We start from the raw sequence: 27,767 nt of genomic DNA, 5'->3' as shown, positions 1-27,767 counted from the left end.
CTAGCCAGCAATCAAAGATGAGTTAGCGGAAGCTTGAACACCCTGTTTGGGCTTTTCACTGAACAAGACTCACTGAGAAGAAAATTTCCAGAAATTTATTGATGTCATGTGAACTACACAGAGCAGATCTTGCTGGTAAAACACCTTGGAACTGGAAGATAATATCACAACTGAATGCGGTCGATACATGAGCTTCTTCTGTCCCTTCGGTCAGTCGCGTTCACTGACCATTCTGAGATTTGAAGCCATAGATACTGAAGAGGCTGAGCCTTGAAGCAAAAGGTAAGTGAAGGCCACTGAGCAGCTTCTGTTTATTCAGACTGAAACTATCCTGCTGTTAAACTTGCTTAGCCATCCTTGTGTTCATGTGGGGTTGAGAAGATCCTTTTCTTTTGCCAATTGAGTAATAAAATGACTTTAATGTTTGCAACCTGAAAGTTGAAACTGACTAGCAGGCCTGTCCACGACTTTTCCTTTGATTCTTTAACTCTTTAGTCCTCAGTTTTGGCCTCCATCTCTTCAGCGTCGTCGTCTCCGTCCACCTCAGCGTTCTCCCTTTCTAACCTCTCCAGCTGCCGGGCGAGCTCAGTCTCATCCGTGTCTGTCACCACCTTGGGCTGCCAGGAACAAAAATAAAGTCTTATTCAAGTGCACAACATGTAACAACATTAAATACGAAGCGAAAGGGAGTCAGTTTCAGGAAGAAATTTGATATAAATGATTTTTTTTTTTTTCTCTCAAAGGTACTTCAACTATTAATGGGGCAAAACACATTTACTTTGCAGCAATCCTAAAGTTGTGCAGAGCATGTGTGTAAAAAAACAATAAAATTCAGGCTGCTTAGCCACATCTTTAGAAATGACCAGATGTCATGGACAATAAAACCCTACATGATTAGAGTTAATAATTTAGTCCCATCAGGGGATCCTTAAATTATAGTTTAACAGGTCCACAAACTTGTAGTGTTTTTATTCATTACTTAGTGCAATGGACCAACCCGAAGTAACGTTATTGGGAAGTTAAAAGAAAGATATTTTTCAAAAATAAAAATCTGGTAAGTGCGGTGTGCATTTATATTCAAACCCCTTTCTGTTGATGCCTCAGGAGGAATCAGGTTTATTAGAGAAGAGGAGATGGACAAAGTGGAGAAAATCACAGTTGGTTAGTAGATCATTAATCAGAGAAGCAGCCAAGAGGCCCATGGTAACTATGCAGGATTGGTTGTTAAGGAGAAGGGTTATGTTTCTCGCCTTACTTTATGGAAGTAAGGCAAGAAGAAAAAGGCCATAAAAAAAAATATTTTTTTTAGTTCCCTATAAGCCGGGGTAGGGGGACACAGCAAGCATGTGGAACAAGATGAACTGGTCAACTCAACTTTCTGCACTATATGCAAACCGTTGTTGAGAAAAAAAAATAAAAATTTTCAGTAACAAAACCAAAGATTGTCAAACTTTATGGGAAAAATAATGGAACTAATTACAAGGCAATTCAAAGAGAAAACCATTTTGAGGCTCCAAAAACTACTTCAACAGAGATTTATTTTCCAACAGAACAAAAGTCACAATGCTAGAAACAATGAAATGTTTTAGATCCAAGCTATTTATGTGCTAGAATGGCCTAGTCAAAGTCCAAGAAACTGTTACCAGACTAGAAATTGATGTTCTATAGATGCTCTCCATCAAATCTAACTCGGGTTGAGCTTCATTCGTAACAAAAATGTATAATTTAGTCTCACAGTGTTTACATTGGATACAGACATTCACTAAAAGACTTTGTGGATGTCTCTACCAAATGTATGTAAACTCATCTTTAATTTTCTACAATCTGCTGTTTTGATCACATTTCTTTACAGGGTGGGTTATCTGCTTTAGAGAAAAATCAAAGGTAGCATTTTCCCTCCAAACTGCAGTAACTTAAAGAGAACACTGGAAATTCTGATAAAAATATTTGGTTCCTAAAGGCAGTGGGAATTCCTCACCTCCATCTGGATGTTAAAGACGCCTCTCTTCTCTTCTATCTTCTCCTTGATAGCAGCCATGGCCTGGTTGAGGACAGACAGGCCTTCTGTCCGCTCCAGGGTGGTCGTGGTCATCACGTAACGAGGGGGGGCGATCAGGTTGATCTAAAATAAACAGAAACCACAGTTAGCTACGGTGGCGGTAATTAAATATTAATAATAGAAAAGATGGCGGAGGTGGAGGTATCACCTTGATGGGCATGACCTCTGTGGAGCAGGCGAGTCCGGCCCTCAGAGCTTCTTTCACTGCATCGATGCCCTCATAGCCATAGCATGCAACTTCTATATCTGCAGAGGAAAAAAACAAACTAATCATCCATTCATCTGCATCCTGCGCGATTCATCCGAGAATGAACAAACCTGCTCTGATTTTGACAGCCTGTGGCGTTAGCCGCCTGTTGATGTTGTCGATCAGCACGCTGCGCTCCTCCTCCGTTAAATCCAAACCGTCCAGGATGGTGGGATCTCTGTTAAAATGGAGCATTTGCTGTAAAAACCAACAGGAAGCTGATTGGATTCAGACTCTGGGTGGAATCTTGCGTGGGACTCACGACACGGCCTGTTTGAAGACGTCGTAAGCGCCGTATCCTGGCCGCTTGTATTTCTCGTCGAAGACCCAGGCGGTGCGCTGGTACAAGCTTTCTAGCTGCTCATCCTTGGTGTACTCCAGAACCTCCGCCACGTGCCGCAGGATGCTGTAAACCTGCAGGAATCACCGCAGTGCACACGTCAGCTGACTCCCTACACCTCCTCGCACAAGTAAAGAAATAATTTAAAGCAGGAAAAGGAGGATATAGTATACAACTCACAGTTTTAGATTTGGTAAATTTATCTTCACACTTGATGGCCTCCTCTGGTGAAACTCTTCTTTTTGATAAGTCGATGTATCCTGGAGGGGAAAAGTCGACAAAAGCGCAGGGTCACTCTTACAGAGAAAATTTTATCCTTCATTTTCATAGAGCAAATCTGCTAAATTTAGAAGAGATTTATTAGTGTGCATAAACTGTAGAAACCAGTAGCAATATTTAAAAAGCAAATACATAAACAACATTCAGTTTAGTGAAGCCAGAACTGGAGGTTTACATTTCCTGTTCTCTAGTTCCTGTTAAACCAACAGCAAGATGTGAATGGATGACTGATCTAAGCCAACATAAATTTCAACCTGCAGCCAAACAACCAAAAAACAAAAAACAAAGATGAATGCTAAAACAGAAATAAAAACCTCCCAAAAATCTCGGTACGATTCCATCAGACAGGAAAGGAAAGCAGAGTGTGGATGGTTAACAAAATTAACAAACATTCATCATCATTTAAAAAACAAACAACTGAAAGTCCAGGATTAGATATGTTTTATTTACATTGGATGCCATTACCTGCTGATTTTATTAAATAAAAGACGAAAGCAGCTTAAAACAAAAGGCTAACACTGATTGTACACTACATAAACAACTGAGTAGTTTATTTTGAGCATTTGAATAATGCTCAAAATAATGAGTTAATTAGGATCAACTTAAGCATTATTTTGAGTCATAATACCAACTATTTGGGTGGGCGGTGATACTACTGGGATGCTAATCAGCCAACCATAAAAATAAAAGGCGATGTCATGTTATACAACAAATATAAAAAGGATTTCACACATTTTTTTCTGCTACATTATTTAAAATCACCAAGGTTGTTAAATCACCATCGAAGTAAACTTATCTCTCAGACTTGTTTGCATTTCAGAGCTAAACACACTGACAAAACTATTTAAAGGATCAAAAATTGGCTGAAAGGCTTTTGTGATTTTTTAAATAGCAACGTCAAATTATTAAAATTAAAAAATATGTTAAATAAATACACTTGGACACAACGTCTTTGGAGTACAAAATGCTCTGAAGAAGATTCAGATGTTGAACAAGAGATTAATAGGATTAATTAAATGGTCAGTTGATGATGTCAAATGTCAGATGTGCGTACAATTAGCAACCATGTGATTATTTGTGCATTTAAAATGCTCTTAATTTTCATGTCTCTCCGCCCATCCACGCTCACCTTTCTCTTTGTCAACTCGGATGACGACGACGCACTCGTTGCGGCCGATGCGGATGAGCTTGTTGATGGAGCGGATACGTCGCCGCGACAACTCGCTCAGGAGGATCATGCCCTCGATGTTGTTGTACTCCAGGAGGCTGACGTAGGCCCCCATCTCGGCGATTGACCGCACGTTCACCATGACGACATCCTCCACCTCTGGGAACCGGTGCTGGTAAAACCTACAGCTTAGACCCGGCATCGCTGCGAGGAAACAAGCGAAAGAAATGTTTATGATTAAGTTGCTAATGCAAAAAAAAAACACCAGCAGGAAGTATATCTGAATGGATGCGCAAAGGAGTTAAAGGCGGCAGTAATTCTTATCTGAGCTGAACAGTTGCTTTAAAAAAAAACAGGAAAAGACAACTTAGGCTCCATCTTCTTGATATTTAATACTTAACTTTGTGTCAAAACTCTTGTTTCCTTCAAATCTACCTCAGGAAACTGTTATGATCCCTGTAAAGCCTCACAGTAACGTCTCAGAGCTCTACAAGCAGGTATCGGGATTAAATTAGTTTAAAGATATAATTACACAGCAGGCATCTTGCTGATTTCAGCATCCAGTTTAAAGCATTTATAGGTTTCGCCACCAGACTCGTCAAACTTGTTGCACCTTTAAAAGATGCGTTAGTGGAGACATCTTTGGAACAGAACACACTTTTATTCATTGGCTTAAAATTCTAGCTTAGTTACTACAATTTACCATTTGTTTTTAATTAGGTTACCTGGACATGAGTAAGTTAAGTTACTGACTTAATTACTGCTTCAATTGTGCTACAAAAATAAGTGGTAACCAGTACCTTACAGAAAGATGTTATTGAGCTGTAAATAGAAGATATTTACAGCTACTGTGATGCAGCAAAAAGCCACATATTAATAGATTTGCATTAAACAGTAAAAGGAAGTGTGTATTTGTTCCTACAATTAGAAATACTATAAAATATTGACCAAAATCCATGGGAGGCGAACGGAGGAAGAATGGAACCAGTATTTGTGACTACAGAAGGCAGTCATCTCTACAATCTAACACAGACAAAAATTATCTCCGTCTTTCAACCGTCTTTACATGCGATGCATTCACATGTTATCGGAATAATTGCCTACTTTGATGCTCAGGCTCATGTATTTTATTTTATACGTAGTTTTGTGTTTGAATGGGATGATGCAACGTTAGCAAATCTTTTAAAGTAACTGACATGAACATTTACTGGGACGAAAAAATAGCATTTCAAAACGATTGTATCAATTCCGGGGAGAGTTCACTCAAGCAGATTTTGTGATTAAATCTGTAGCGCCAAAGCGAAAAGAACACTGATGGTTTACTAAAGTGGGGAAAAAAGGCTACTTTAACATCTGTTAGCTGCGATGCTAACAACCCGGTTCCCAAATCACATGCGCCTTCTGCCCGGGCTATCTGTTAGCAGCACACGTCTCCGAACGGATCCGAACATCTTAGCCATCAATAGAAACTCACCGGTGTCATGTGGTTACACGACGATAGACTGGGAATTTCTGCGCTGGACGCGTTGAAATGTGTCGTTGAAGACGCCTTCTAATGTTTTTAAGATGACAAATCGGGCCCGCTAGCTCACGTTCATGGATGTGCTTAGCTTCTTACGACCCGGAAAGGATTCGTGGAGCTTCACGACCCGCGCATGTGCAGAGCGAAGTGTGGTGTAGTCACATGACCAGGGGCCAGCTGATCATCAGGGACGGACAAGATCACGACCATTAGCTTTATCTGTGCACATAATCCTACGTGAACGCGTTTTTATCATTATTTACTAGTAGAATTGTAAATAGATACTGAAAGTATTTCGACAGGATCGAGTTCAAACCGAGGAAGTAAACAGAAGACAGCCGTAGTCGACTAAAAGACAAGAAGATGTCTGCAAAGGACAGGCTCGACATATTCCCCTCCAGAATGTAAGCTGCCCGTTTCGTAGCTAATCATTATAACGTAAACTAAATAATTTCATTCTTTGTTTTTGCCTCTGCTCAACTGAGATTAGTGATTATCTGCAGGTTTCTTCTAGAACGGGAGGACATTTTGTTTTGCACTGTGACTCAAATGCAGTCAGTTTATATACGATTCAGATAGCTGTTTGAAAGAGGAAGAGTCCTTCTGTGGTCATGTGATGTTTCTAGCGAAGTGTCTAAGTGTGAAGTGTCCATCTGAGATTTCCATCTGGACTACAGTGTCACCCTGCAGCTTCAAACGTCAATGAAAGACCAACACAGATCAGCACATAACTGTCTTTTTGTTCCATATTTTCATTTCACCTTGACTCTGGTCCTGAGCTGTGGAGTTCTGCACCTACTCCACAATTATCTTAAATTAATAAATAAATATGAGTACGACACTTAGGATTTCTATATGTAAATAGAGAAAAAGGTGAGACCCACCTTTTCCTTTCACTCCACCATTATGCATAAAATACACTGAAGGTTGTTACTGTGATGTGACAAAATGTCAAAAAGTTTAAGACACAAATACTTCAGGAAGATATTGTAATACTGGGGGTAAATGGAAAGATTACATTGGCACATTTGATTCAGTTTGGAAGTGTTAGTGTTCTCTCTGAATAGCTTCATAAGATTTCAGTTGGATGGATGATCGTCAGACTTGCTTCTAAGACACGTAGAAGTCCATGTTTAATGTTGTCTGTAGATATGGACAGACAACATTAAATATAATCTCTGTTCATATTTAGGAAGGAAGGTAAATATATGTAATAATTTAAATATTTAGGTGTGTTTCAGGAAGAGCTACAAGGACTGTCATGTTATCAAATTTTGCTGGATGATGAATTAATCATTGCAATAAACAATTGTATTGTTATTTTTGAGACAATTTTCAAGTAATACATTGATAAAGGCAGAATTATGCTAATTTGTCCTCTCAAATACTAATAAACTTCAATTTTGTAAAGAACACTTACTGGAACTGGAAGACATTTTAAATATCCAAAATAAAACAAAAACCATAAATAAAGCAGGGGAAGAAACTCATAACCACAACCATAAACAAAATTGATAATGGTGTCTCTAAACAAAACTGCCCTTCAAAAAATATTAATTTTTAGAAATGATCAAGCTCATTTTCATTTATCGTAGCATATGGTTAAATACTGCGACAGGTTGAAGGGGTATACAAAGCTTTGATAATATTAATATCTCAGAAGACTTTCTGGAAACTATGTTCCAAGTTGTATGGATTCACACTAAAATACAATTTATTTAGACAGCACACAAGTACAGAACATCCATAAGGCTGAGACCGGAAAAGCTAATTAAAATCCAAACTAAACTTTCTGTTCTCATCCTAGTTTTCCATCAAATTTTTGTTCAAAATCTGTGGGAAAAGTTATGAAATTACTAAAAATAGGAAAGGATTGAGCTACGTTCAACATGGCATCAGTCTGGTATAAACCTGACAAAGAAACTATTCGTCTTCAGCAGCTGCAGTGGCTAAAATCAGCAATTTATCAGCCAGTCCATCATTCTAGGTGTGTGTTGTCGTGGTGTGTGCAGGGCTCAGACCATCATGAAGGCCCGGCTGAAAGGAGCGCAGACCGGCCGCAGCCTGCTCAAGAAGAAATCTGACGCCCTCTCCATGCGCTTCCGTCAGATCCTCCGTAAAATTATTGAAGTCAGTCGTGTCTCAGATTCCAGTTTCTTTGCTTCTTTCAGGTAAAGAGCCTCCAGTTCCTAAAATTCTTTTTGTCGCTTCCTATAGACCAAAACCAAGATGGGAGAAGTGATGAGAGAGGCGGCTTTCTCCTTGGCTGAGGCCAAATTTACAGCTGGAGACTTCAGGTAAGGATTCCTATGAAATTTCACGGTTGTGCTCAGTTCGGAGCAGCTGTGTTGAGAAAGTGTCACCTGTTCGCAGCACAACCATCATCCAGAATGTCAACAAAGCCCAGGTGAAGGTCCGAGCCAAAAAGGACAACGTGGCAGGTTAGCTTCAGAAATGTTTCACTTAAACCTCTGCTGTGAGCTGGGACACACTCATCCGTTCTGATATTATCCTTCCAGGTGTCACACTTCCTGTTTTTGAACACTACCAAGAAGGCGGAGACAGTAAGTGGAGTCCAGTTTGTCAGTTCGGGTTTGTCACGATCAGCTTTTGGACACTGTTCCTTCCTGCGTGTCTCTGTCAGGTTATGAACTCACTGGTCTGGCCAGGGGAGGAGAGCAGCTGTCCAGGCTGAAGAGGAACTATGCCAGAGCAGTGGAGCTGCTGGTGGAGTTAGCATCCTTACAGGTAGAGGGCGCTGTTGCAAATACAGAATCATATTGCCTGGGTTTCTTCCATTTCTGCAATATCGTTAAATTCCAGATGGATTTTAAGAAAACAAAGACACATGTTCATATTTGTGTTTGCAGACATCTTTTGTCACTCTGGATGAAGCCATAAAGATCACCAACCGCCGTGTGAATGCTATCGAGCATGGTAAGCTCAAACCCAATGTTCGCATCAGTGACTTCAGAAGAATATCAGATCATTTATTGCTTGTGTGATTTTACTTCCCCTCTGCAGTGATTATTCCGAGGATCGACCGCACTCTCACTTACATCATCACAGAGCTGGATGAGCGAGAAAGAGAGGAGTTCTACAGGTGAAACCATGTCATAGTCTAACATGTTTTTAAATATTAAAGCATTTCAAAAATGGAAAATAAGTTTGGTCAGACCTCAGACACGCAAACTGTTCATGTCTCTTGAAATCTTCAAATATCATTATGTTAGAACTACAAACTTGAACGTTTTATTGGGATTTTATATAATAAAATAACACAAAGTAGTGGGTAATTGTTAAGTGGAAGAAAAACAAAAAAATGCCAAAAGCATTAAAAATAAAAACCTGAGAAGTGCGGCGTGGATTTGGATTCAGACTTTGTAAAACCACCTTTCTACATTTCATAGCTGCCAGTTTTATGAGGAAAGTAAAAAAAATTTTTGCCCCTTATTCTCGCCAAAATATTTTATTTTGAAAACCATGTATCCCTTTCTTTCAGTTCAGTTACGCACGCCTTTGTTAGTCAACTCATAAGTGCATTAAAGTTTGTGGTGGTTGTGTTGCCAGGTATTTCCCTTTTCTATAAGCTTTATCCTCCAGCTTACTACCAACCTGCGCCTGATTCTTCTTACCTGACAGGCTGAAGAAAATCCAAGAGAAGAAGAAGCAGCTGAGGGAAAGGACGGAGCTGGAGATCGCCGCCCGGCTGGCCGCCCTCGGACCCATCGCCGAGCCCACCAACATGCTGACGGAGGAGACGGACGAGGACCTGCTGTTCGAATGAAGCCCCCCCTGCAGTCCGACACTCATCATCATGCTATTTATTCTGTGCCTCTCTGGCCGTGTTTATGTCTTCTCAGACAAGTGATGAAATTTATTTTTGTGTTCACGTCTGTGATTATATGTTCTGCTGTTTTTGTGTTGGAAAATATGAGAAGTTTCCAAGTGTGTCTCTGTACAGGAGCCTGAGTGTCTCCCCCCCACCCTCTCCAAAATAAGAAATAATCCTTCTCCACCAGAGTCTAACAGCCGAAGAAAATATCATTAAGTATGTTTACAAGAGGCAAGAAGCAATCCTTGTGACTGGATCAGCTGTAGATATGTTTTGAACCGCTGCATGCCGTACGTCTTGAGGTGGTTGAAGATTTCAGAGTCTGTTGAGCTCCTGACCTCACATCAGGGTGTTTATCACACAGATTCTTTGTAATGTAACACTGTAAAACGTGTGTGTGAGTCAACAAAGCCAGACACTTCATATAATTAAAGATGTTCTAATCTAAACAGTCCAACGGTGCTCTGAGTTCTGCGTCAACATGAACAAGAAAGGAAAAAAAACAAATCACTAAGTAGAATAAAAATACAAAATATCTTTTCAAATCTTAATTTATTAACACTTTTGAAAAGTTGTGCTTAAGAATTACTCAATTTTTTAAAGATTCAATATTAAGTCACGATTGTACAATACTGATGAAGACCATCTCAACAATATTACGCAGCATTACACAGATAATGTAGTTGGGCACTACTAAAGTATATGGTGCCATGCAAATGCATTTATACTAATTAAACTTTATATTTTGTCACGTTACCACACACATTAGTGTGTTTCATTTAAATTTCATGTATCATAAAAGGAACTCTTGTTTTAAATTTGCCAGAAGATCAGACCAAATCAGAAGTTTCTGCGCTACAGAGAAAATGCTGCGTCTGGTAGAAAACACTATTGTTATGGTAAGCATGATTGTGGCAGCATTATGATGTGGGAGTGATTTCATTTAGCTGGACTAGCCGCTAAATAAAACTCAATCCTGAAGGACAACCTGGTACAGGATGAGGAGCAGGTTCACCTTCCAAGAGGATAAAAAACTCTAAACATGCAGTCAAAGATACCACAGAGTAGGACTGAATCCACTAATCAGAATAATTGTGATAAATCCTTTATTGAAATAATTGTCGACTAATTCAGTAAGTGATTAGTGGTTAACTGGAATGTACAGACTTAAATGCTATTAGCTGGGGGGAAAAAACAGAGCTGTAATTAAGGCAAAATTATATAAACGAAATATAGATTTTGCAATTAAGATTAAAACATCTTTGTCTATAAATATGTTTTACCCAAAAATCTTTGAATGGCATTGGCTTAGTTTCGCCCGGTTCAGGTTCTCCTGGAGGAATGTTGGATTTTAGGCAATAAAATGTTTTTCTTATTTGAAAATTCTTAGTTTCTTATTTTAAAAAAATTTAAATTTCTAATATTGTATAAAAAGGTTTAAGTGGTTACATGAAAAATCTGCAGAATATGCCATTTTTTAAAATTAGATTAATCATCAGCATAATTGATAGAATAATCAATTTCTAAAATAATTGCTACTTGCAGCCTTACTTTAACGGATCAGACCTAAATACATCTCAGAATCTGAGGCAAGACTTTAAAATTTATATACCCAGAGAATCTCCTATTGATTTGATTTCTTTTTTTGGTAAATGATAAATAACCCTTTTCATCTACTTCATGGTTATTTTCTAATTTGTATTTATCTGTCTCATGAAATCCAAGGAAGTTATTTGACATTTAATGTGACAAAATGGTAAAAAGTTTGATAAGTATAAGTACCTTTGTAAGGTGTACGGGACACTGAGACATCAACAGCAGACGGGAGACTTCCCACTACATCTAATGAATCTATTTCTACTCAGTTCTTTGCCTGATTATGTTTTGGCTCCATGTTTCACCAGAATGCCTTTAAAAACGTGTCAAATGCGCAATTTCTGGCGTAACGATAAAATCTTTCACCTCTCTGTCTAAACAATATATATTTACAATTATAAATAAGTCAAAGAAATAGCATAGAAACGAGTCTATCTAGAAAACAAAAGGTTTTGCATAAAACTAAGACCTTGAACAGCCATCACAAAAATAGAAGAAAACAATCTACAAAAGACAAACATCAAATACAACAGTGTCTGTCTCTGCAGCATCCTGTAGCAATTAAGCTCCAAAAAAGGAAACAAAAAATGTGCAAGTGAAAATTCAGTGTCACTGTAATACTGTCCGTCTCCTCTTTACCTTCTCGTTCACTGAGACGCTTTGTGTCTGGACTTGGCCACCTCTAGCAGAGCCAAGACGACGGCACCCACTGCGGCTCAGTGTCCAGTTTATCTACTAATCTCCGGAGCTCCTGGAACGCCTGGTCTGGATCAAAGTTAACGACGGTCGCGTCGAAGAAGTGGCTGTAATTCAGCTCCATCTCGCGGGCTTTTTCAGTGACCTCCTTCAGCTCCTCCGGCTGGGAAAAGATGTCAGAACTGACACTTAAAACAACTGGTGTGAATGTTGAAAGTGTGCATTAGATTTTCACTTTTTCTGCTCTGATTATGGACTCCATAGGCAACCAGGCAGAAGTGTGTGAAGGTCAACTTACCTTTAGTGTTTTACCCTCAGTGGCCAGCAGGGTGCGTAGTCGTTCTTGAGAAGGAGGAGCAATGAAGATGACATATGGCTTGAGGTTGGACGACCTCAGTACTTGCAAAGACTGGGAGGGAAGATTGAGGCAGAGAATATTAAATTAGATCTTACTAAAATACACAAATCTGAAATATATGAAGCTATTGTAACACTCAACAGTGATTGCTACATTAGAAACAAATTTTCACCCTTGTGTGAAGGCAGAGCAAACAGATGCGTCCGGAGTTGACGACGTGTCGGACAGAGTCGGTGCTGGTGCCGTACAGGTTCTTCTCATACTCTCCCGACTCGATGAACTTCCCTGCAGCCAAGTCAGCCTCGAAGGACGAGCGGCTGACAAAGTGGTACTCGCGTCCATTTCGCTCATGTATCCTTGGGCTTCTGGTTGTGTCTAAGAGTTAAAAAGTGAGGGATCTGTTGAAATTAAAACAGGTTCCAGACTTTTCCTGGCTCAACTTTTCAGATCTATGTTCTAAAGTCTTAAAGGCAATTTATAGTTGATACTACTGGTAGGCTTTCAGTATGAAACATGAAAAAACAAACAACTGGAAGGAAGAAAGAATACAGGAGAAAAAAAGAGAAAGGAAGGAAACAAAGAAGGAGATGAAATAAGGAAATGAGGACGTAAGAACAGATCTAAGGAGAGATATGAAGTTAGAAGGAAGAATAGAACTAAGAAGGAAACAAAGAAAGAGTGAAGGAAGGAAGGAAAGAAGCAAGGAGGATGAGAGGAAACAAAAAACAGAAAGGGAATAGGTAATAAAGACGTATTTTATTTTTTCATACTTATCCAGACCTGGAAAATACAGAAATCTAATTCCATATATTCCAGACCTTTCCAAACTTTATAGGAACACAATAAGCTTCGATAGTAAATCTTGTTTTTTTTCTTGCTTGTGTGTTGTGTTTATCCTCTGAAATCAGAAAACTGTCTGTCTGAGAGTGGACTTACGTGGAATAGCAACGGCAAACTTGTCTGGCTCGACGGATAAAAGTCTCCGCCGCAGCTCGTCGTGGCCGCTGTTGGCCGGGCCGACCAGAGCTACGGGACGTTTCCGATTAGTGGGCTGGTGGTACAGGGACATTTCCTCATAGGTCAGGACATCATTGTAGTCTGAGGAGACAGTTCAGGAAGGCTTACAGAAGCAACACTGACCCAACTTGCACCTTGTGCTTTTAACCCCCTGCTCTGCAACTACTAACAACCTGCTGATGGCGGGAAAAACACAACAGAGAGTAACAATAAAAAAGATCACATTGTTTACAATGTTGTTGTTCAATGAAAGTGTTCTATTTAAAGATGAGCAACTTCAGGTGTGTGTGTTTCCTTGTTTTAAAGGTGTTTCTGCTGTATGTGTGAACCCTAAAACTGCACGTCCCTCAAAGCCATTTAAGCTCCCACTGATCCGGTCTGTGAAGACAAGTCTAATCTGACTTGTGACACGACAAGTCTGGACAAGCTGCTGTAAGAAAGACGAGGTGTGTCAACTTCAGCTTATGTGTGGGCGTAATGCTAACAGCGGTGGCTGTTTGGCTGCTGGCCAGCGCTGAAACACGCTTTTATAAGTGCTTAATGAGGACTGATAGTGAGCTAAGTGTGCAGACAGCACTCGGTCCAAAACAAGCTCTCGCCTCAAACCGCTAAAAGAAACAAAGGAAGTCTTACCAGTGTTTCTGTTCAAGGTTGATGTGTTCCTTCTTCTCAGTTTCTTGCTTTTCTTTGAACACCAAATCTTCCCTAATTCGGATTAAAATGCACAAATTTCATTTCACATTGTTAGATTGCTGGTATCGTCTAAGTTTGCAGTTGTTACCTTGCTGCTCTCGACTTTTGTCTGGTGTTGTTTTCTTTAAACTCTCTCTCTGTTGCTGGAAACTTTTACCTGAAGTAAGACAAGAAAGAAATCCACAGAAATTAAATATCCACAGAATTTGGAAAAGTATTTGTACGTACATACGTACATACGTACGTACATACATACATACATATATATATATATTTTTTTTACCAATAATTAAAAACATATCTCTACCAGCTTTAACTGTCTGGAAAGTGAAGCTTTTGCTAAAAAAAAAAACATAAAAAAAAACAAACAAACCTCAAACTGGACATACATTGAGCATTAATCAAGTCCTAAAAATGATTCCCAGTTAAGATTCAGGTCTGTAAATCTGCAAACTTTGACTGGTCCATTCTAACCCATTTAGGGTTGTTGATAGTGAACTGTTGCCCAGTCCCAAACTTATTGCACCCTCTAACAGAGTTTGTAATAGGGTTGCCCATCTTCCCATCAACTGGGGCCAGCTTCCATGTTTCTGCTGAAGATAAACTACCGATACCTCACATCATGATGCTGACGCCACTATGTTTACTATAGCCATAGAGTTTTTAAATGTTCTACCCAATGCTCCTCAAGTGGCATAGTTTTAACTTCACCTGGTTCAAATTTACTAAAGGAATGTTATGTTAATGCATCTTAGGCATTAAAATTTTTATCTGCTTATTTTAAAAAGCAATTGAATTATTTGTTTAAACACATTTCTAATATTACATAAAAAGGCTTACATGGTTAATTGAAAAATGTTCAGAAATTTGCAACCAATAAAAAAAAAAAATCAGATTAATCAACATAATAATTGAATACTAAAATAATTGTTAGGTGCAGCAACCAGCAGTGTCATGTTTTATATTTTGAACAATGAATATTCCTCTTTCTATTCCTATTCCTCCTTCACAATTACGCACAAAATTTATTCTAATCTGCTACATAAAATCCCAATGCAAGTTTGTGTCTGTAATGTGAAGAAAATGTGAAAAACTGAAGAGTTCTGAATAATTTTGGAAAACGTTGGACTGAAATTGAACAAGCTAACATTAGAAGTTGTTTGGAAGGCTCTAATTTGTACTTTCTAAATGTCCAAGTAAAGAAACGGAAACAAAAGATGGTTAACTTTCCATTTTTAGCACTAAACTTTGTTTACTTAGACCCCCAACAGTCTCTAGGTCAGAGTGCAATTACAATTAATTCCTAGGTGTTTGTTTTAATCTGGTGGATGCAACAGATGGTAGACAAATCTTTCCAGGAAAGCAGAGCCAGGTTAACCATTTTCTCTTCAAACTCATTTGTGACTGAATTTCAAGTGAGAGAAGGAGGCTTGAATAATCAATATACTAAAATAATCTGTCATCCGCAGCTCAGGTATTGAGCCATTAGAATGTATTTGCAGATATCATTTGTATTTTACTTCAAGTAATAAGTTGAGGTACTTTAGAAATCGCCCACTTAAACACAACTTCTAAAAGGCAAGTTTACTCCAGTAATTTGTAATAGTACTTTACAAACAGCGACATTCTAACCAACATGGTTCGTTGACAAGAAGGCAAAGACCAGTTTTTCACTGAACACATTATCCTGTGCTGCTAAAGGTGCCCTAAGTTAACATCTTGTCTTTACACGTCTACAGACAGAGAGATCTCCACTATCCTATTAGGTTCACAGCAAGCCTCCTGTGCAACACTGATCTAATGAAAGCTAATCATGTTTCATGTATTTCTCTCTGCTAAATACCCTCTCTTGAATGATCTCTGTTTTTCCCTCTGTGCTTTATTAGCATATTTACACGAGCTGGAGGATAAACATGAAAACATGCGGAAATGTATAGCTCATTAGCATCCAAAAGAGCTTTTTTCGATACCCTAGTTTACTACGTGAGAGTTAGATGTGATGTTATTCCTGTTTTTACTTTGGCACAAGTGTCAAGCCAACTTGACATAATTCCATTCAACCGTTTCATCATCTGGTTGGAGGATCAAGGTCAAAGCAGGACTCAGACTGCCAGATGGTTGTCGTGATTTTCAACCACTCTCCAGTGCCAAAAACCCCCCAAAAAACATTTTTTAAAATATATATACATATATATATAAATATATATATACCAAGCATTTTTGGTCTAGTTTCTAGTGCACACTTGAAGGAAGACAAAACTTATAAGTAACTTTGGCTGTTTTAAGTAAATAATTTCTCAATATTCATAAAGTTCTAGTTCCACTGGCAGGTTATAGCACTTATAACTTGGGAAAAATATAAGTGAAATAAAATGCCAGTGGAACTAATACCTTTTCACCAAATAAAATGGAATTATTCAATAAAAACAAACTCCTATATCTTGCTGAAAAGTTACTTGTAAACTAATTATGTGTGTCTTTTTATCATGAGAATCTAAATTTGGAAACTTCAGGAACTAACACAAAAATATCTAATTGCATACTGCAATTTTGTTTGCTTTTGCCATTAAGTTTAAATGTGACATTTACACTTTCCCTTGATTTCAAAGGTATTTCTTACAATATATGTAATTAGCAATGTATTCATTGTTTAATATTCATATTAAACAATGAATATGACCTAATTTACTGGGAAAAAAACATGTTTTTGTATTTTTTTGTTTTAATTTTTATAAAGAATGCCACAGAGAGATTACCAGGAATGAGGCCAGCAAGAGGTTGGTTGTCCTCGTCTCCATCCCTGTAGGCCTGCCACCAGTTGGGGTCGTCCTGGCTAATGACATGGAGTATATCTCCTTTCTGGAAGGACAGACCCAGCTCCCGACACGGCATGAAGGGGTCATCAGAAGGATCGTAGTCATAGTAAGCGCGCACATGCGTCTGAGGAGATGGTTTACAACAAGTTTAGTGTTTGTTTGCATGCCAGCAACAGTTCTCACGCACACTCTCTCATCTTAATAGACTTACCACAGTTTGTCTGTGGGGAGCAGGTTTATTGTGAGAGCTTGGGATGAGGAGGAAGGTCAGAGTTCCCTGCATTTCTTGCTGTTGAAAGCATAAAAATGATTGAGTAAAAGCACAACTTCATAGTACTCACACCCCTAAAACTTCTCACATTTGTCATGTTGATGTGATAGAGAGGTTAGAGACACTTAAAGACAATTACGTTTTCTGTTTAAATTTAACCTGAAGAACATTTCCAGAATTAAAGGACTAATGTCTTAGAAAGATCTAGAAAACTCATCCATTCGTTTATCTTTAGTCATCTTGTTGCTGAAATGTGCTAAATGAATAAACGTGGCTTGATTTGTGAGTGCTTTTAATGATACCATGTATTGAAGAAAGTGAAAAGTGCTTGTTACTTGACATCATTCTGACAGTAATGGTTACCAGTAAGTCGTGCACTTCGTTGATGTGTTTTCCACGAATAGGAATACCGTTGATCTCCAGGATCTCGTCTCCCTCACTGAGGAGTCCGCTCCGTTCTGCTGCGCCGCCTTTCACCACACGACTCACCACCACGTTGTCCATGTCATTACGCACTGTTGCACCCTGACAGCAACACATCCAATCACAAAGTGCTGTTAGAGGACACTAAATGATTACTCCATTCTAAACAGAACGGACCCACAGTAAACGTTTGACAGATACAGTACAGGGCAGTGAGGAAATACAAGATCAAAAGCCAGACAGTAACAGGAACTCAAGCACATCATATCTCACCAGTGGAGTGTCTCTGGCCTTCTGCAGCCGCACTAATTTAACTGTCTCTCCGAGGTACTGGGTCACGCTTTCCTCTGCGATTTCCTGCACCGCTACGCTGTCATGAGCTTGCATCAGTCCCTGCCATATGAACACACAGAGAGACAATGAAAGGTTCCCTTTAAAATATAAGAAAAGTCAGAAGCTAGCTTTAAAAGCAGTCATCACACAAGCTGCAGGAAGTTTAAAGGAATGATTCAATTCAACCTCAACCCTTGCCATCCTTTTTATGCAGAGCTTTCCAAGCCAAGATCAGGACAGAGATTGCTCTTTTAGGTTATTTAACGAGACACACTTTTTTATGCACCACAATTAATACACATCAGAGAAAATTACGCAGTTTCTTTGTCTTGCAGCAGAGGGACACAGAGAGAGCAGATGCAGGCTAAGTTTAGGCGCACGGACAATCCATTTTAATTACCCTCAGCATTTAGGAGTCACAGGGCAACACCACACATCAATGAACACTGGTGATTTCATATGGTTAAAAACAAGGTGCTTCAGATTTAGAAACCAAAGGAAAGAAGAGAAGTGGTCTAGCCAGAACCTCCATCCTTCACTACATGCCTAAACTGTTTTAAATGTGACATTGTTCGTAAAATGTTCTGCTTCCTGAAGAAATTGACATAATGTGTTCTAATTTCAACACAATGAGAGGGTTTCACACCTCACCAGAGCGCCCTGCTGGCTGTGTGTTTCTGATGAAGTGGACAGGTTTATGGGACAGTGGGAGGCTGGCAGTTCACACGGTCACATAGGTCAATATCTGTCCTCTGGTGCTTCACTGGCTGAGCCTAAACATTACACCTGCCGACTTTCCTCACCTGGCTGTTGTTTGAAAATGGTACTTTATTTCTCCTACATAGGGATTACCGAAGCCAAAGAAAGAATCTGAAGAAATACAATTCAAGCATCTGTAAAAAAATTTTTTAGGTGCAATCAACTTTTAACAACATAATAACTGTTCAAACAAATTTGCTTTATGCATTTTTAAGCATGGAAGGAGAAAAAGATTTCTTATTCTTTTCAATGTTGCATTTTATAGAATGCCTTAAAAAAATTTAGGTGACAAGGTTATCACCTAAAAAAAATTTAGGTGATAACCTTATGTTATTACTACATAATAGCAAAGTATTATGTAGTAATAACAATAATTTTTAAAATATTGTTATATAGCTTACGACATACTGAAATGACAAATACAGTTTTCTATCAAGAATGAGTGGCTGAGTGGAGTATATGTTTTGTGTATAGTTTTGAAACTTATTCTGCTGCAAATCCACTGATACAAAATGCTAAATACTATTTGAAATTCACAAAATTACAAGGGAAATCTGGAAAGAAAAAAATGTGTAATAACTCTGTGATCAATGCCAAAAGTTTAATTGCACTAATGGAGCAAGTTGCATCACGAATAGAAACTTATTTTTTCCAAGTTTTGCAAATAACAAAACAAGACATTTCACTGTGGATTCTTTACTAAACAGATATCAGCAAAGTTAAAGCTCTTAAAGTTCAACTTCAGGCACGTCCTGACTAGTAGATAAAAAGAAGTAAATCCAGTCCTTATACAGATAAGCTATAACAACGCAAACTGCAGACACTTGGGTGCTTCTCTCAAGTGAAGACGAGGAATAAAGACACAGATATTTTATTAACGGCTACAAAATATTGTCGTAAATCTGTTTGTTATAGTATTATAATTCAAATGCAACAAATATTTAACAAAGAATAATGAATAAGTTGAATTATTATCAAAAAACACCCCTTTCTTGAAAAACTACATCTAGGTGATGGGTAGGTTTAGCAAAGATAAAAAAAGTTGAATTTCTTTTAGTAATAGTAAAAGTAGTGAAAGATGTTTAACAAAACTCACACCTGGGGAGAATTTAGAGAAATCAATTAGCCTAACAATACCCAGAGAGAACCCAGGCATGCACAGGGAGAACATGCAAACTTTGTGCAGAAAGACCCTGGGCTGGGAATCGAACCCAGGACCTTCTTGCTGCAAGGCAACAGTCTACCAACTGCGCCACTGTGCAGCCCCAATACAAATCAAGTAATACAAATACACAAAATAATTATTCCATATGTTTAAATGTTCTGGAGCACATGAATGAATTTCATCCAAAAGATGATAAGTAATATTATCTCATCACTGTCCTTGTCAAGAACAAGAAGGGAGAGGAGGACATTTAAAACTTTACAGCTGCCTTTCAGGCATCAAGATGTTAATTTGCTAAACCCTGACCTCTGCCTTCCCAGTGGAAAGTGCAGGAGAAACAATTACCCTTTTGGAGACAGCCGTGTATGACATTAATTATATTTCCAGCAGTCTAATTACTAGAATATTAACTAAATAAATGAGCTGGCCTAAGAGGCTCTGCAGACACATTTATGTTGCCTTTTAATCATATTATATGTCAAGAAAGGGTCGCTGATCTCTGACCTGGAGATGGGGATTGGTGAGCAGCGCGCTGAGCTCCAATCCTTCCTTTTGTTGACTTGTCTGGAGGATCCTTTGGACCTGAGCAAAGACACAGTACAGTGAGACGTATAAACATGCAGATCACAGAAAATAATAAACTAATATTTTAAACTGCTTCCATGTATTATTTAGGCCATACCAAAAATTTAAAAAAGGAAGTCCTAAAGATTTTTCTTCTGTTTCATTCAGATTTAAATCTGAGATGGTTTTAAATGTAAAAATATAATTACATAAAGATCTAAAATATTTGTATTTAATGATATTGAAATCATTACCTTTTTGAAATGTAAGAAGATCTGAAAGCAGAAGTGGGAAAACATAGTTTGCTGACAATAATTATCAGAATAAATCTAAAATAAAAATTTAAATATGGCTTGTTAAAGTAATTAACGTGACAAACATTTAACCCAGAAAAGAATAACTTTTCCAGCGTGTTTGATTATTCAGTGTGACTTCATTTTATATTTGCTTATTATTTTCAACAATATTATTTTTACATTATCCCTATTATTTAGTCTTTCATTTTATGTCCAATGTTTCATTTTATTTATTAGTTTCATTTTTATTTCATCATTTATTCTCTTCTCAGTTTTTCATACACTGTATAAAGCACTGTGTATGGATTTTTTTTTAGCATAAATTCATTTCTCTTTAATATTCCGTTTTGCATTTTCTCCCCTTCTGTTTTCTCCTTTGTCCTTTTATTTAGCAATAAAATGGATAATAAATGAAGTACTGTAAAATTAATACTGTTGAGTATGATAAGCAAATATTAATTAATGCCTCAATGTACGATCAAATAAGTTGGGGAAATGATTTTATTTGGATATAATATCTGACACATTAATTATTTTATCAACTGTTACTTATTGCCAATTTTGGCAGGAGAAGTCTTCCATACGCCCCGCCTAAATATTATTATTTTTTCACCAACTATTGATCTCACATCATTCGTTTAATTTGATTGGTCCTACCTAACACTCTTTACTCCAGTAAAGAGTGTTAGGTAAATATTCAAAATTACTGATAAATATTCAAAATTAAAAAGAAAAGGAAAAACATCCATTCCTGGCCATTTTAGCCATGTGCCGGTAACGTTTGTGGGAAACAGGTCTGTCTCACTGCTTTGTAAGAACATGTGCAGTCACAGATTATTCACTTGGCTACACTCTAATAGTTCACAGTAGGATTTCCTCATTCCAGCTGCACCAAAGCTGGATCTTTCTCTTGAAAAAACAAAACAAACAAGCAAAAAAGATGTATCAATTCTTGTTGTTTATGTGTGTTCATGCATGAATGCTGCAAATATTAATGTTACAATCCCTTCTGAATTATATTATTTACCATTTTTAGCCTTAAAAGTCTGTCCAGTGGATCTGGGATGTTTATTATTTGTTCACTGTGCTGTGCGTTTCTATTTTAGATCATACAGTTCTTGTGTTGTCAGGCAAATTGGTCTTTTCTTACTCTGCCCTTCGGCCTCTTCATCTCCTGTTCAGAGCTTAGTTCATCCATTACACTAATCAAAGCTCTCACTAACAAGGTGACGCACGTCCCCCTCCCCCAGCAGCAGAGCTGCACCTCAGTCCAGCCTGCTGTAAGCTGCTGGAGTTTCTTTTTCTGGCTGCGCAGATCCTGGCCCTCATCCTGCGGTGTGCTCCACTGCTCAGCCAGCACAGAGGGCTGCTGGGAGATTAGTTTACATAATGGTCAGTGTGAGTATCACAGAACGCAGGCAGCTAGTTTAGTTTCACTGCAGCTGAAACACTCTGTGTCTGACGTATGAGTTCATACTTAGTCTCTGCATGTGTGGGCAGGCTGTTTATCTTGAAATCGGTCCTGTGATGACTGAGCTAACAGTCATGTGCCACTGCTGACTGCTCTGGATGACAGACTGTTTAGTCAAAATTACTACAAGTCTAGCTGGAAACTGGAAATAAACTGCAACAACCTGGCTGCGTTGAAGACTCTGTATTACCACTGGGCATTAATATTTTCATGTCGAAATGCCACACTTTTCCTCCAGACTTACAGATTTTTAGCCTATTTTTAAAATGTTAACAAAATTCCAGTTTTATTTTAATTCTGATTTTTCTATAGAAGCCTTACATTTAAAAAAGAACCTGTAAAAAAGAGAGATTGAAAGTAAAAAATTCTGTTTTTTTTGCTGAAATGTTTTTTGTTTTTTTGCGTGGTCCCTCATACTACTGGATGAAGTAACAGCAATCACACTTCTGTGTGAACGTCCCCAAACATACCACATGCGCAGAAGAAGAATCCTGACAACATATGGCAGCGTACTGTTTACAAAACTAATAATCCATACTGCCATCTATGGATCACTTTTAAATTTTATTCAGCACTAGCAGCCAATGAGATTGTCACACAATCATAACAAGACGAACAAACATAATAGATAGAAATAAAGCAGTGCCGTTTTGTAGAGAAGTTTGTTTGAATGTGAAGACAGAATCGGGAGTGGTGAAAATGTAATATGATGTGCTTCAGTGGAATAGACGTCATTCATAATTCCATAATTATGGAATTATTTATGTCCGATCTGGCTGCTCCTGGTGCAAAATTATGATACATGTCTCACGCCAGTGACGTAAAGTCAAATAAAACTTGATATGACCATTCAGACTGCTGACTCTTTGAAAACAATCAGACAAAATCTGTTTTAATATCACATCAGATTTTTTTGGGGTGAAAAAATTATTAATTGGGAAGTTCAAATTGCCATAAAAAGTCAGATTAAGTATAAACAAAAAATCTGATTTGTTTGGCAATCACCTGCTGTGTTAACATAACCATATATAGCTGGAGCATATAATGGATCTGCTGTTACTCCTAACAATTTACATCATAATATCTGTTTATCAACAATAACTGTGCTGTGGTTAGTTTTGAACATCTCCCATAGAGCATGGCTCACTTCACTGTCATTTTCTGTACTAATGATGGAATCCAAAAAGGAAACAGCAACTGACAGCACAGTGAAACATATCTTCATTCTTGCCACGTGGCTCCAATTTTCTGCCTATTTTCCTTCTTTTGCGTCACTTTTTCGTTAGTAGACAGACTCACGAAAAAGCATCAAAGTCAAACTATCAGGTACCAGACCAGATGCAAAATTGTTTCATTAGCTGAGACCCAGAACTTTTTATAATCAGAACAAAAAGTTATGGATTCAATATTTTGGACCCAGTTACATTGAACTGCAAAGCCTAAATAAATGTGCAACATGGATAGTTAAATACCTCCTGGCAGAGATCCTGTGCTTGTACTGTCAGAGGTGAGGTGGGACTGATCCTGCTTGTCTGCTGGGACAGAACGCTGTAGATTGTGTAGGCATTCCTGAATTCCTCCTTAGCAAGGAGTAGCATTATCACTTCCACATCCTGCTGGCTCTGAGAGTCACTCAAGCTGTGCTGGACCCACTTCAGAACCTGTAGTAGTTCATCCAGTTCTGACAAACAGGTACAGAGAAAGGAACCAGATGATGTTTGGAGAAACAGAATAATAAAAAAAATCTGAAATAACGAGGAATCTATAAAAATATTTTCTACAAGTAAAATAATAGAGTGACATCCAGTTTAATTTATTGGGGGGCTAGTTAACTATGATTATAAAACTGTTATTTACAGAACATCTATTTTACACAGATCCATATTTTAGAAATGTATCATGAATCAATATGTTACTTAGGCTACCATTTGAATCCAATGATGCTTGAGTTAGACTCTCCAGTCATCCAGACATCTTCTGACATGTTTTCTGATAAAGCTTTAGTGCACAATTAACAAACTTTAGCTTTAAAATTAGCTACTTTAGGAGCAAGGCAAGTTTATTTATGTTTGCTTTAAGAGTAAAAGCAAATTAAAACTGTCAATGAATTGATCAATCAGCTAAAGATAGAAATTAGCCAGTTCTCTCCTATTTCAGCCTGAGCGATCAAATGAGCATGCGTCATTGTTATTAAATTTGAGGCAACTAGAAACTTCCCCCATTTTCAGTCTATAAGGGCATCAATTATCAGCATGTACTTTTTCCAGTTTGATGAAAAGTAGGAAAAAGTAATAAATAAACAAAGGTAGTGTTCCTTCTGGATTTAAAAGTAGAATCTCTATGACAGAATGTGCAGCGGATTTGTTACTTTTATGGGTTAATGCCGTTAGGACCACAAAACTGAGATTTTTCAAAATTTTGAGCAGCATGTTAGAAAAAGCCCATAAATCAGTAAAAAAAACCTGATCTGTGTATCTCCAAAGAAAAGGGTTTTCAAGAAAGTTAGATGGTTATATCAGTATTTCCAGTTCAGAAGCTTAAAAGACTTTACACCAATGGTGCCCAAAGTCTATCCTCAAGGTCTGGCATCCTGAATGTTTTAGTTCTCTCCCTGGTTTAACACACCTGGATCAAATGATAACTCATCAGAAGCCCTAAGAAGAACATTGACATGCTGAAAAGGTTGTTACTACCACCAGGGAGAGAACTAAAACATGTGTAACATCATGCAGGAAGCCGGCCCTTGAGGACTGACTTTGGGCACCAGTGCTTTACACAGTTGAATATATGCTGAATATTTATTTTCATTTCCTTTATTTAACCAGATAAACCCCATTGAGATCTAGATCTCGTTTTCAAGAGGGACCTGGGCAGAAATCTGCGATACACAGTAACCTGGTTACAAAATAAAACTAATTAATATTCCAATTAATATTCTTCCAGTACGTTTTTAAAAGAAATTTAAAAATTTACACCAGATTCTTTAAAAAAAAAATTATTTATTAGATTGAAAAAAAAAACTAATTTAGTTGTAAGATGACTTGATTATTCAGTAAGAATCTAAACTGCTTCTCATTAAATTAATGTCCTATTAAACCACAAAAAAAGAGATATTCATGAAAAAAAGCACTGGAGTGGCTCAGCCTAAAAGGTTCTTTCTAAATATATGACTCCTCTTTCTTTTATTGTCCTAGAACAATGTGGTTTAAAAAAAGAGTGGGAATCTCAGATAGCCAATAAAACACAGACCCCCTCCCCCGCCTCTGCTCAGCCTTTTCACTGGTTATTGTTTTGACTCCCTTTGTATTCACGGATTTTTTTGTAAAGCCTCTATTCTTCCCTGACCCGCATAACTCTTTTCCTTTCAACCCTTCCTTCCTCCATTTAACTTCTACAACCCTCTTGAAAACATCTCAACAATCACTGCTGCTCTAACTTACAGTACTCACCCACCACAGGATCTAGAGAGGTCACTTTATTGGTAGCCTTTTCCTTCCCCTCGAAGGTGGGATTGTCAATGCCGATCTTTGGGTTCTGTGACAGCTTCTTGAGCCTCAGCGAAGCGTTGGGGTCGATGTCATGCCTCCCCTTGCCATCCTCCTCCCTCCGCTTCCTCAGCTCCTCCTGGTAATGCTGGATCCTCTCCATGTGGGAGCTGCAGTGTGGAGATTTGTTGAGGCTACCTTCCTGCCCCGGACAGTCCACAGCCCGCTCCCTGTGGTTCACGGCCAGAGCGGAGGCTTCTTGCACAAAACCATTTGTATGGGATGCAATCATCCCTGTTGCACCAGGGTACAGTTCAAACCACCCCAGCCTTTCCTGAGGTCTGCTGGAACTTAATGAGGAACTACTGCTGAACGTAAGAGTCACAAGACCCCCATTGTGGAATATTGTCCTTTTGTTCTGTTCCTGTGGTTTCCTGATATACAAACACAGAAAAAGATTTTGGCTTTAACACAGTTTACACAACATATTCAGACTGAAACTTCAGGAATGCATTACTAAGTAAGTAACTAAGATTTATTTATAAAAGGCTGCTACAACTTTCTCTCTCCAACTTAAGGGCATTTTTCTGAAAATCAGATTGGTATTTATTAAATGTTTTATGTTGAAACTCAGACGGCTGAGAGGAGTCCAAGCCTTTTAAGAGAAGGTTTGATGGAAGCATATTTAAAAATCGAGGCGAGCCTAATGCAAGGGTCGATCAGATTGAAAACTTTTAGAAACAGAAACGGTTGGGCAGATACAAACGCAGAATTCTGTGGGCAAGTGTTAATTTTGATTAAATTTTAATGCGTAAATTGTTTTTAAATGCAATTAATCACATTTTTATATACCTGCAAAAATCTCAAGTCAAGTCTTTGCATTTATGTGCTTATAGTATGCCTGTGGCACACAAGCAACATAAACAAAAATCATGCTCTTTTTGGCCCCGTAGGAGTTAAATTACAGACTCCTACAGGAGTCTGTTATTTAACTTGATTAAAAATTTGAATAAAGTCCCACAACTAATTAAGATCAAGTCTTACTCCTATTTGCTCTTATTTGTCCACAAGGTAAGAACAAACAGTGCTTTCTGGCCTCCATCACATTTAATTCTCTCCTATGTAACCTTATCCAGCCGTTTGTTTTGCCATGTTTTTTCCCAACTTTCCACCACATTGTAGTCATCACTACTTGACTGACCACTGCTGTGACTTTAATAGATTAGCGCCTATTTTGAGGGATACTACACACAAATCTGGATTTGAGAGTCTGACTAAGGCACGCTGATGTGAGGCTTCTGTTAGGTCAACTTGTGCAAAGAAGAAGAAAACAGAATTATCTTGTGACTGGTTAGCTCATTTGCCAAAATCACTGACATTCCCCAAAATTAAATGGCCTCATTTTACACCAAGTCTTTAGAGCTAATAACGTCGGGTACTTCTGTCACCGTGTCTACTAAACCTCTCCCCTACAGAGGCATTTAGCAGTAGTTAGTGTGGCCAGGTACTGCTGACAAACAGCAGAGACTGCCAGGAGGCCATCTGTTCTCCTGGGCTTAATTAAGCTTGGGATTTCGGTGGCCACAGAAGGACTGGGAGGGATGCTGCAAAGGGAGAGAGAGAGAGAGAAATCCGCCAAGGTAGAAAAGTAGCACGTGACACCGACACATAATGCGTAATGACATACCAGCAGAGAGAGGTTAGAAATTAAAATCGATGGAAAAAATAATAGTTATAAAAAGATAACTGACATAATCTATAATATTGCTATTAATTATATTAAAAGCAGGCCGTGTAAACAATCATTAGTATGAGAGAAGAAACTAAACTTTGACATCACAATAATTACTTTTTTTATACTCTATTATACCCTTCGAGTTCTTGTGACAAACATTCTGTACTTGTAATATTGCTTCATCTGAAATAGTTCTGTGCTTTAACAACTAGTTGCTTGTTGGAGTAATTGTTATAAAATACGACCTGAGGTAAACCTATATTTTGGGCAGCATATAAAAACACTCATTGAAAGAAGCTGATTATAAGCTGTTTGTCTTAAACGTATGTTTAGATTTATTTTTACTTTCTGCGCCAACGTGGGACCTAGCATAGCGGAGGAGACCTAGCATTGTCCCGCTAACTCTGCACGACAGAACGGCAGCTGTCCCGTAAAGATGGTTAAGATTGGGTTACTCACCTCCTGAATACCAGCGATCTTCTTGAACTTGTAGTAAGACAAAGTCGCCGTTTAATTGTCCAGCTGTATTCATGCAGAAATAAACTGGAAAAACTTCCTCAACTTCCTAATTCAGTCTGAACGGGACGCGTCCAACAGCAACGAACACAAACAGGACATTTGTGGCTGCTGCTGCCGTTG

The 27,767-nt window shown here is 38.2% G+C and overlaps 3 protein-coding genes across 4 annotated transcripts; 1 reads left to right on the top strand and 2 right to left on the bottom strand.

Moving 5' to 3' along the window:
- Positions 1-80: 80 nt before the first annotated feature.
- eif2s1b (eukaryotic translation initiation factor 2, subunit 1 alpha b) lies at positions 81-5,801 on the bottom strand. Its single transcript, XM_044107241.1, has 8 exons — positions 5,568-5,801; positions 4,055-4,297; positions 2,827-2,906; positions 2,569-2,720; positions 2,378-2,484; positions 2,208-2,305; positions 1,979-2,122; positions 81-617 (listed from the first exon to the last, which is right to left on the bottom strand). Exons 2-8 carry the CDS (start codon positions 4,293-4,295, stop codon positions 492-494), a joined length of 948 nt encoding a protein of 315 aa, XP_043963176.1. The 5' UTR covers positions 4,296-4,297; positions 5,568-5,801; the 3' UTR covers positions 81-491.
- atp6v1d (ATPase H+ transporting V1 subunit D) lies at positions 5,753-9,904 on the top strand. The gene is made up of 9 exons (XM_044107242.1): positions 5,753-6,019; positions 7,628-7,745; positions 7,833-7,912; positions 7,989-8,056; positions 8,135-8,179; positions 8,260-8,363; positions 8,486-8,552; positions 8,640-8,718; positions 9,258-9,904. The coding sequence occupies exons 1-9, from the start codon at positions 5,979-5,981 to the stop codon at positions 9,400-9,402; spliced, it is 747 nt and encodes a 248-aa protein (XP_043963177.1). The 5' UTR covers positions 5,753-5,978; the 3' UTR covers positions 9,403-9,904.
- Positions 9,855-27,767, bottom strand: pals1b (protein associated with LIN7 1, MAGUK p55 family member b). 2 transcript variants are annotated; one of them, XM_044107240.1, is made up of 15 exons: positions 27,588-27,767; positions 25,358-25,827; positions 23,381-23,589; positions 20,082-20,159; positions 17,594-17,713; positions 17,261-17,422; positions 16,838-16,915; positions 16,567-16,750; positions 13,899-13,967; positions 13,751-13,822; positions 13,037-13,198; positions 12,273-12,475; positions 12,041-12,151; positions 11,686-11,905; positions 9,855-9,921 (listed from the first exon to the last, which is right to left on the bottom strand). In XM_044107240.1, exons 2-14 carry the CDS (start codon positions 25,683-25,685, stop codon positions 11,729-11,731), a joined length of 1,953 nt encoding a protein of 650 aa, XP_043963175.1. In that variant the 5' UTR covers positions 25,686-25,827; positions 27,588-27,767; the 3' UTR covers positions 9,855-9,921; positions 11,686-11,728. The 2 variants fall into 2 exon arrangements, with proteins under 2 accessions (XP_043963175.1, XP_043963174.1); XM_044107239.1 differs by lacking the exon at positions 9,855-9,921 and having other exon boundaries at positions 10,863-11,905.

Source organism: Gambusia affinis, linkage group LG22 (genome assembly GCF_019740435.1).
Source record: "Gambusia affinis linkage group LG22, SWU_Gaff_1.0, whole genome shotgun sequence".
Lineage (NCBI taxonomy): Eukaryota > Metazoa > Chordata > Actinopteri > Cyprinodontiformes > Poeciliidae > Gambusia > Gambusia affinis.
This window is presented reverse-complemented; position numbering and strand designations above follow the sequence as displayed.

Coding starts and splice junctions, on each gene's coding strand:
- eif2s1b (XM_044107241.1), bottom strand. CDS start 4,295: ATGCCGGGTCTAAGCTGTAGGTTTTACCAGCACCGGTTCCCAGAGGTG. Junction 2,907..4,054: donor CCGAGTTGACAAAGAGAAAG/GTGAGCGTGGAT, acceptor TTTCCCCTCCAG/GATACATCGACTTATCAAAA. Junction 2,306..2,377: donor GGCTGTCAAAATCAGAGCAG/GTTTGTTCATTC, acceptor TTTCCTCTGCAG/ATATAGAAGTTGCATGCTAT.
- atp6v1d (XM_044107242.1), top strand. CDS start 5,979: ATGTCTGCAAAGGACAGGCTCGACATATTCCCCTCCAGAAT. Junction 6,020..7,627: donor GACATATTCCCCTCCAGAAT/GTAAGCTGCCCG, acceptor TGGTGTGTGCAG/GGCTCAGACCATCATGAAGG. Junction 8,180..8,259: donor CTACCAAGAAGGCGGAGACA/GTAAGTGGAGTC, acceptor TGTCTCTGTCAG/GTTATGAACTCACTGGTCTG.
- pals1b (XM_044107240.1), bottom strand. CDS start 25,685: ATGATTGCATCCCATACAAATGGTTTTGTGCAAGAAGCCTCCGCTCTG. Junction 16,916..17,260: donor ACGAAGTGCACGACTTACTG/GTAACCATTACT, acceptor TGCTTTCAACAG/CAAGAAATGCAGGGAACTCT. Junction 13,199..13,750: donor AACCTTGAACAGAAACACTG/GTAAGACTTCCT, acceptor CTGTCTCCTCAG/ACTACAATGATGTCCTGACC.